General features: G+C 40.0%; 1 protein-coding gene across 2 annotated transcripts in view; it reads right to left on the bottom strand.

Moving 5' to 3' along the window:
• Nucleotides 1-3,854: 3,854 nt before the first annotated feature.
• Nucleotides 3,855-10,000, bottom strand: part of si:ch211-126j24.1 (phosphofurin acidic cluster sorting protein 2) — a 71,423-nt gene continuing 65,277 nt past the window's right edge. For both annotated transcript variants that reach the window (XM_046857175.1, XM_046857176.1), the window contains one exon: nt 3,855-7,311. In XM_046857175.1, the coding sequence (XP_046713131.1) occupies nt 7,196-7,311 (116 nt within the window). In that variant the 3' untranslated portion in view covers nt 3,855-7,195. The remainder of the gene's footprint in view (nt 7,312-10,000) is intronic.

Raw genomic sequence — 10,000 nt, 5'->3', positions numbered from 1 at the left:
CGCTTTTAGTCCCTATTTGATGGTATGATGAGCTCCACTCTTCTGGGAAGATGTTCTACTAGATTTTGTGGAGATTTATGCTCATCCAGCTATAATGGTGTGAGTAAAGTCAGCTACTGATGTAGGTAAGAAAGTGAGGAGGCCTGGGGTGCAGTCAGAGTTCACATTCATCATGTTCAATAGGTTTGGAGTAGATCTTCCACTCCATCCCATGCAAAGCAGATCTACATGGAGCTGGGTATTGTCATGCTGGAACAGGTTTGGGTCTCCTAGTTCTAGCCAAGGAAAAAAATAATAATACAATTGTGTGCCTCCAAGGTTGTGTTTGGGGGAAGAACCACATCTGGCTGGAGGAGTCTGGTGTGCCAATACTTTTTTTCCCAACATCCAATCTGAATATAAACCTCATTTTGGATTTTTATATTGACATTATAAATGGTATATAAAACATTTATTCAGTAGTTATTTATGCCACTTTAATCGAATTAATACAAAAGTCTTCTAGACGGATTCAGACAACAAGCATTTTCCTTGCACTACTGCCATCTAGTGGAAACGAGGAGAATCGCGAGCTGCCAGTTAAATGAAGTTACTGAATGAAGTTACTGACCAACTCAAGAACTTTGAGAATAGATTTGGTCTGGAATTAATATCAGCAGTCTGCTACAATGGTTCAGGACTGCAGTTTGCATGAACAGTCCTGCATTTAAGCGTCCATCACTGAACACCTCAACAATGATGGATCTGAAATAAATGGATATTCGGTGTTCAGAAAGAGGATGGAGTTCCCTTTTAATCTGGTTCCTCTTAAGGTTTCTGCCTCATGAAGTCTCAGGGAGTTTTTCCTTCACCACAGTCGTAATTAGGGATAAACATACATTTATAAGGATCAAACTCATAGGCAATAAACATTCCTTTATAACCTCTAGCAAAGCTGCTTTGAGGCAACGTGCATTAATAAAAATAAATTTAATTAAATTGCAGATGTGCAGTAAAAACCAATCACTGGGTCTATGAATAAACTGATGTTCTTCCAGTTCTTTAGCCGTAAGCCTCCTGTCCTTTACACAAGTTCACGCCATGACTTTCTCATGGATTTGACTTTGAAGTGGTCTCCTAATGAGAGGCACGGATGAACCTTCTATGTGGTTTGAACCACTTTAATCCTGGGCCACAATTTGTTCTGCTTCCCGTGCGGAAATAAAACAAATACAGGCTGCATGGGTGACGATTTAAGGGTGGGGAAAAAAGAGGCTATAAAGGCATTTGGCCGGCATGGATTCTGCCCAGTTGCCCCTTCAGTAGATAAAAGAGGTTCTGCCAGTGTTCTTCCTTCTGACTGATCCAGTAATGAAACTAGTTTGTGGACACCTGAGCTTAAAATTTCTATGTGCTTCTTTTTGAACGTCCCATTCCATTTCAAGTCTCCATTTGCTGTTATAATAAGCTCCACTCTTCTGGGAAGATGTTCTACTAGATTTTGTGGAAATTCTCTAGGTGAGATGTGAAGGCCTGGGGTGCAGTCAGAGTTTATCTTCTTCAACATGGTTGGAGTCAGAACTCGAGAGCAGGAGATCTTTCACTCCAAGGCTTTTCTGCACAGGTGTATTGTCATGCTGGAACAGGTTTGGGTCTCCTAGTTCTAGCCAAGGAAAAAAATAATAATACAATTGTGTGCCTCCAAGGTTGTGTTTGGGGGAAGAACCACATCGGAGGAGTCTGGTGTGCCAATACTTTTTTTCCCAACATCCAATCTGAATATAAACCTCATTTTGGATTTTATATTGACATTATAAATGGTATATAAAACATTTATTCAGTAGTTATTTATGCCACTTTAATCGAATTAATACAAAAGTCTTCTAGACGGATTCAGACAACAAGCATTTTCCTTGCACTACTGCCATCTAGTGGAAACGAGGAGAATCGCGAGCTGCCAGTTAAATGAAGTTACTGACCAACTCAAGAACTTTGAGAATAGATTTGGTCTGGAATTAATATCAGCAGTCTGCTACAATGGTTCAGGACTGCAGTTTGCATGAACAGTCCTGCATTTAAGCGTCCATCACTGAACACCTCAACAATGATGGATCTGAAATAAATGGATATTCGGTGTTCAGAGAGGATGGAGTTCCTTTTAATCTGGTTCCTCTTAAGGTTTCTGCCTCATGAAGTCTCAGGGAGTTTTTCCTTCACCACAGTCGTAATTAGGGATAAACATACATTTATAAGGATCAAACTCATAGGCAATAAACATTCCTTTATAACCTCTAGCAAAGCTGCTTTGAGGCAACGTGCATTAATAAAAATAAATTTAATTAAATTGCAGATGTGCAGTAAAAACCAATCACTGGGTCTATGAATAAACTGATGTTCTTCCAGTTCTTTAGCCGTAAGCCTCCTGTCCTTTACACAAGTTCACGCCATGACTTTCTCATGGATTTGACTTTGAAGTGGTCTCTAATGAGAGGCACGGATGAACCTTCTATGTGGTTTGAACCACTTTAATCCTGGGCCACAATTTGTTCTGCTTCCGATGGAAATAAAACAAATACAGGCTGCATGGGTGACGATTTAAGGGTGGGGAAAAAAAGAGGCTATAAAGGCATTTGGCCGGCATGGATTCTGCCCAGTTGCCCCTTCAGTAGGTAAAAGAGGTTCTGCCAGTGTTCTTCCTTCTGACTGATCCAGTAATGAAACTAGTTTGTGGACACCTGAGCTTAAAATTCCATTCCATTTCAAGTCTCCATTTGCTGTTATAATAAGCTCCACTCTTCTGGGAAGATGTTCTACTAGATTTTGTGGAAATTCTCTAGGTGAGATGTGAAGGCCTGGGGTGCAGTCAGAGTTTATCTTCTTCAACATGGTTGGAGTCAGAACTCGAGAGCAGGAGATCTTTCACTCCAAGGCTTTTCTGCACAGGTGTATTGTCATGCTGGAGCAGGTTTGGATCTGCTCAATTCAGCTCAGTTCAATTCAATTTTTGTAGAGCACTTTCAACAATGGACATTGTCTCAAAGCATAAAGTATAAAGAATAAATGATTGTTGAAGCTGTTGACTGTGGTGAGGAAAAACTCAGAGATGGAATAAGGAAGAAACCTTGAGAGGAACCAGAATAGAGAGCGAACCTCATCCTCATCTGGGTGGCACCAAATGTCCATTTATTACAGATAAACGATGTTGAGGTGCAGTGATGGAGATCAGATGCAAACTGTAGTCCTGAGTCAGTGTAGCAGACTGTTGATATTATCTACAGTCCAAATCCATCCTTGAAGCTCCTGTGTGTTGCTTCGTAACTTCACGGATCGCATGCTGTAGATATGAAACCATCCCCGGCTGCACAGGGTGGCCTCCAGTCAGGAAATCTAATTCAGGTGCATCCAGAAACATCTTAAACAATTGCGTGCCTCGTACTTTGTGGTAACAGTTTGGGGAGATCATTCGGGAAAATAATGTTCATCACACCATTACCAACTTCTTAACACACTTGTTGAGATGATTTTACATTTTTGAGACTTTTTTTTACACGCCAACAGATGGCAGCACAAGGCTGCACGCACAGTCACAAGGAGCACCGACCTTCATAAGTCCAAAGGATGTCACCGAGCTCCTCCTCACACGTAAAACATGATCTCACTTCGCTCTTTTCCCGAAGATGAAGATCCAGAAATTCGGCGCTAATCTTCCAGAAGTGTTCCAGAAGGGGGCGCTGTATTGCTGTGCAAGGAGACTGTTTCGAAGGTGATAAATGTGTAAATTTAGATAAATAACTGGAGTCTCCAAACTTTTTGATACGACCTTGTATAATAAAATGTTATAATCTCTTATGTCGTGGTATTAAAGACACACTGGGTACAGCTTTAGCGTTTATTTCATCAATTTTACACAATGTTATGTGTTTATCAAATACAGAACAAAAGAAAAGTATTTGTCTGTGCACTCATAAAACAGAACACACCGGTTCATTTCGTGGCCCGTATTCCATGTGAAATGCTTCAAATCCTTGGAATTGAACACAAAATTCTTTTATAAAAGAGCTCAACTCCTTTAAAAGGGTCATACAAAACAACGTTAAGAACAACAATGCGGGTTCTAATCCACGTTCGCAAACCGGCGAAGTTAAAAAAAAGAAAAAAAAGAAATACGAAAAGCAGAAAAAAAAATTCAAATACGTACATTCACATACGGAACGGGAACATAAGGAGCAAAGCTTGCCTCAGTGGTATACCGTAAAAACAAATACTGTCATATCAAACGTAATGACATTTTTGTGCAAAAAAACGTGTCTGCGGAAATCTTTTATCTCGACAAACAGACTGACCACATGGTAGTGTTTGTTTTGTGTGTGTGTGTGTGTGTGTGTGTGTGTGTGTGTTTTTCTGTTCACAATCTCTCCGGGCTGGAAAAGAGGACGAGCTGACGCCGCTGTAGTGCTTCCTTTCGACAAAATCCGGCCTCCACAAAGCGACGAAATGCGCCGTAGATCCGAGACTGAATGTGAACATGTTTTGTACATATGACAGTCAGAAAACACACAAACCCTCAAACAGTGTCCCAGTTTCACTCCATATACTGAATAACACTGCAATGCTCAAGCCTTCAGCCTCAAATCCACCTCAAATGATGCTTCTTCTGGGTCTCACACACACACACACACACACACACACACACACACACACACGCACACACGCCAATCTCCAATCTATCCGCTATATGTTCATCTTCATATCTTTATCATTTTCTCTTACACACACATTTATATATATTTATATACACACACACACACACACACACACACACACACACACACACATCTGTGTAAAGGGATTATTGAGATATACAAAAACACAGCTCTATTATAAAGATGGAGCACGTTCCCTTTTTTTTTTTTACCACAAAGCCCTTTAATGGCAGTCAACAGCTGACACGACTCACCCTGTGTCCTCCAGATCACTCAAACTACCCCACTCAATCAAGTCCTAGTGCGCCCCACCCCCATCCCCCCCGTCCCCCAATCCCGAGCGTGATAGGGCCTGTCCGAATATTTTCGCCTTGGCAAACCGGAGTCGTCTGAGGATCGACCGGACGCTTAAAGGGTGCAGGTGCATGTGTTTGGAGGATTTTTGGTCTGAGCATAAATCTGTATCCAGATGTTCCTCAAACGATACGGCAAAAGTATCAGGACAACTGACTTCTCCTGGTCGAACGAACTCAGAGGCACACACAGGATGTATTTGGATGCAGGAGCGAAGTGGAAAAACGTTTCCTTCACTTGAACTAGAAGACCCAAACTTTGCACAAAACCAGCTCCATGAAATGGAAGATCTCCTGCTTCTGTATAGAAAACAGGATGCTGACTGCTCCCCAGGCCTCCTCACCTCACCTCAACTCACCTACTGACTTCTCTAACACCCTTAGGGATGAACGGATCTTCACAAATGTCCACAAGGTAAAAAAAAGAAGCTAATGGTCAGGTGTCCACAAGCATTTGTCCATATACAGTATTTATATAGTAAATTCGTATATGTCCCTTTCAAAAAAGTCCAGTTTCCCTTATTTAGATACAATCATGGACAGAAGCGAGAGCAGCTTCGAGTTCATAGTTCTCCCTTTTTTCACTGTGCTTCAGAGTCAAACCAGGACAATTATTACCTCAGAAAAACCATAGCGCTCTTCTGTCCCGTCACGATCGACTGTACTGTAGTGTACACTAAATGTTTCCCTGTACTGAGAAAAGGAACTAAACCCATGACCCAAGCTTTTCATGAACTCTTTAGTAAATCTCAGTTCTGAGGCCAGTTTCAGACAGGTGACTTTTTCTACACAAAAACAAGCAAACCTCTGAAGTATTCTTCTGGCGCATCTGAGGTAACATTTCTTTAGTTCCTACACACGTCAATTTCCATTTAATTGTTCGACAAATTAACCTGATTTCATCTCCCCAGTCATTCAGTATGAAAACTAGCGCTTGTAAGGAATTAGCAAAGAGCTTAGCGTGCTTTGCTAATCTGATAATAAAGGAAAAGAAAGCATTGAACATTCCATTAAAAAAATAAACATTCACATCTGTTTTAATTAATCAATAGGGACAAAAGTATTGAGACACCTGACTTTTCCCACCATATGTGGTTCCTCCGTAAATTGTTAGCACTTAGTGAGATGCACACCAGGAGACCCAAACCTCCTAGTGTCCCAAGGAGACCCAAACCTGTTCCAGCCTGATAATCTCCCTGTGCACAAAGCCAGCTCCATGAAGATATGCTCCTAACACCCTTGTGACCTCCACAAAATCTGGTGGAACACTCTTCCCAGAAGAGTGGAGCTTATTATAAGTACAAATGGGGACACAATGTGGAATGGGATCTTCAAAAGGAGGGCCTTATAGTCAGGTGTCCACAAACTTTTGTGCGTATAGTGATTTAAAACGTTTGGGAATTTTTTATCGACACTATTCAAGTCCTTTTCTCAGTAAAGTGAAAGTCACGATTTTGCATCGTAATCACACGCACGCCGCCCTGAAATCCACCAGATATCAATCGGGATGCAATACGCTGGAGTCCGTCCTTAATGGCTAAAAGTTCCTTTCCCTCCGTTTTCAACCTTCAAACAGAAATGCTTTTACAGCACAATCCCACCTCACCCTCACCCCACCCCCACCCTCGCCTGCCCTAACAACACCCCTTCCTGTATAATCATCTTCACTCCTGCACCACACACACACACACACACACACACACACACACACACACACACACACACACACACATACCACCTCGTACAAAGAACAAATCGACCACAGGATTTCATTGAAATAATAAAAATGCGAAACAAAGTGCAAAACCAAGCTGCCATTATGTAGTGGCTACAAAAAGTCTAACCACAATATGTATACAAAAATGGCAGCTTTATATACACACACACACACACACACACACACACACACACACACACACACACACACACATATATAAACAAACCTTCTTCCTTTTGCTGGTGCAACAAACAAGAACAGAACAGAACATTAATAACCACATCCATGTCGTTTGAAACAGAGGCTTCAGAGCATTTCCACAGGAAAATCCACATTTTGTGATTTTTTTTTTTTTCAGTCTCCCTTTTTTTCCCCTCCATCAGTCTCTTCCTTGCTTCATTCGCCATTCGGTCAGGAGGAAGTTCCAGAACGGCACGAGATCGTCACAGGGCCTTGGTGTAGCCGAAGATTCCCACGGGGAAGTGCTTTACATGGGTGGGCCACTGAGCAGCCAGCTGGAAAAACTTCACATCGTGCCACTCAACACCATCGATGGAGACTGTTGAAGTAATAAAAAAGAAAAATGATTAAATATAAAGCGACTGAGTGAAGTACAGCTTTGACTTCAATGAGGAAAAGGAACCAAAATGAAAACAATGTGAAGAAAATAAAACAATTTCTGTGAAATTTTGACGAATAAACACACATAATTTACTGATATTTTCATTTTTGTTCTATAATTCTTACATTGTGTAAAGCTGCTTTGAGACAAAGTCCAGTGTGAAAAGTGCAATAGAAATAAACTTGAATTGAATTGAAATAAAAATCCTCTTTCTTGAAGACTTTTGTGTGATGGAAAAACTGACTTTCATCTCCACCGGATCCCAATGATGTGAATTCATTTGCAACAGATTTTCTATCGCACTTTTTGAACATTCCCATTCCTCCAGTCTCTATTGCTCCCTTATTGACCTTTTTACCTCTAGGAAGATGTTCCACTAGATTTTTTGTGACTCATTCAGCCACAAGGGTGTAAAGTCAGGGACTAATTATATTAGAGTAAAAAAAGAAAGAAAGAAAGAAAGAAAGAAAGAAAGAAAGAAAGAAAGAAAGAAAGAAAGAAAGAAAAAGAAAGCAAGAAAAAAGAAAGAAAGAAACAAAAAAATATAGAAAGAAAGAAAGAAAGATAGAAAAAAGAAAGCAAGAAAGATAGAAGAAAGAAAGAAAGAAAGACAGAAAAAGAAAGAAAGAAAACAGAAAGAAAGATAGAAAGAAAGAAAGAAACAAAAAAATATAGAAAGAAAGAAAGAAAGAAAGAAAGAAGCAAGAAAGAAAGCAAGAAAGAAAGAAGAAAGAAAGCAAGAAAACAAGAAAGCAAGAAAGAAGGAAAGAAAGAAAAACATTAAGAAAGAAGTAAGAAAGAAAGTTGGGCATGTGAGAAAGAAAGAAAGAAAGAAAGAAAGAAAGAAAGAAAGAAAGAAAGAAAGAAAGATAGAAAAAAAAGAAAGCAAGAAAGAAAGATAGAAAAAAAGAAAGCAAGCAAGAAAGAAAGAAAAAAGAAAGAAAAAAAGGGAGAAAGAGAGAAAGTAACAAAGAAAGACTTTTATCCATATAGTTTCTTTACTGCTATATAACTAAGCGGTTGGGGGTTTATATTTATTGACATATGCATTTTGCAACAGCGCCCCCTCATGTAGGTTTATACCTACAGGAGGCATTAAGTCATAGATATAGAAACCGCAGTGATACTACAAGAATGAGAAAGAGCTTCTTCCCGCAGGAGACATCCAGCAACTAGCACCTGGACTTCCCTCTCCGTCTCACTTTTCCTTCGTCGCACAATTTTTTGCATTTTTGCATATTTCACTTTAACTGTGTCACTTTATGTCACATTATTACTGCACATGGACACTTTAAGGACAAATCACACAGGATTACAATAATCTGTACTTCCGTCAGTATTTGGGTTGTATAGGGATCTACTGTAATCCAGTGTATGGTGCTTTTACAGTAACATACTGTAAACAAAACGGATTACAGTATTAGAACGGCAACCCTGCTGCCAAGCATTTGTTGTTGTTTTTGCATTATTGTTGCTATACAGTTCAGACATGTCCTCAGTGTCTCACCTTTCTGAGGCGACACGTTTATCCCTGTATCATTTACATGAGGTGTGTGTGTGTGACTGTATAAACTTCAACAGTGGATCTGCTACAGAAGCTCAGCTGGTTTATGTTCAGACGATGAAGAGTCTCTAAACTGCAGCTGAAGATTTGAATACATTTCATGGTTTTTCACTTCAGTATGTTCTTCAAGTAATAATTTTGGTTTGCTTGATCCACATCCAGACTGCCAGTCGTTCATCTCTGCTTTATATCAGATATCAAGTCAACTGAACTTGGCTTCAGGTTTTTGGTTGGGGGGTTTTATGGGGCTTTTGTGTGATTGTTGTTCCTCTGGTGATCTGATCATTTACTAACATCTACTTAGTGCAGAATTTTCTGACTGCTTTTTGTGTGTGTGTGTGTGTGTGTGTGTGTGTGTGTGTGGTATGTGGGTATCCATTCACATGGATACTATCCAACCAAGTCATACAAGAACCACAGGAACCGCATGTTATACTTCTATTTCAATCACTGTGATCATGACGACTGAGTTTTCCTGTGGATTAACACGATATATAAATATGTACTATATGGGCAAAAGTTTGTGGACACCTGACCATAAGATTGGTTAATTCCACATTAATTCCATTTGCTCTTATAAGAAGCTCCACTCTTCTGGTAAGTTGTTATACAAAGTTTTGTGGAGATTTATGAAGATTCATTCACACTTCATATCTCTATTGCAGGAACATCATCTCCAATTCATGTAGAGTGTATCTTCATGGAGCTGGTTTGGTGCACAGGAGCAGATTTGAGACTCGTAGTTCGAGTGAATGGAACGTCCCATGGAATTGTAATATTCTGTATGGAAAAGTCAGGTGTCCCAATACTTTTGTCCGTATAGTATATGTTTCTGTAACTTATGCGGGAAATACAGGGGTACAAACACGATCATTGCCCGTCATGCAAAAAAAAGAAAATACCCCCAGATTTAGCGGTTTTCAAATCGCAGCAACATGAAAGTAATATTATTCCCTGGATTATATTAATAATTGAATAGTTTGATATCACTTTCGATCTTCTTCCCCACCGCACATCTTCGAATTAAGTGCTGGTCCTATGAATGCTAAACATGTACAGGGG

This window comes from Silurus meridionalis, chromosome 9 (assembly GCF_014805685.1).
Source record: "Silurus meridionalis isolate SWU-2019-XX chromosome 9, ASM1480568v1, whole genome shotgun sequence".
NCBI classification, from domain to species: Eukaryota; Metazoa; Chordata; class Actinopteri; order Siluriformes; family Siluridae; genus Silurus; species Silurus meridionalis.
This window is presented reverse-complemented; position numbering and strand designations above follow the sequence as displayed.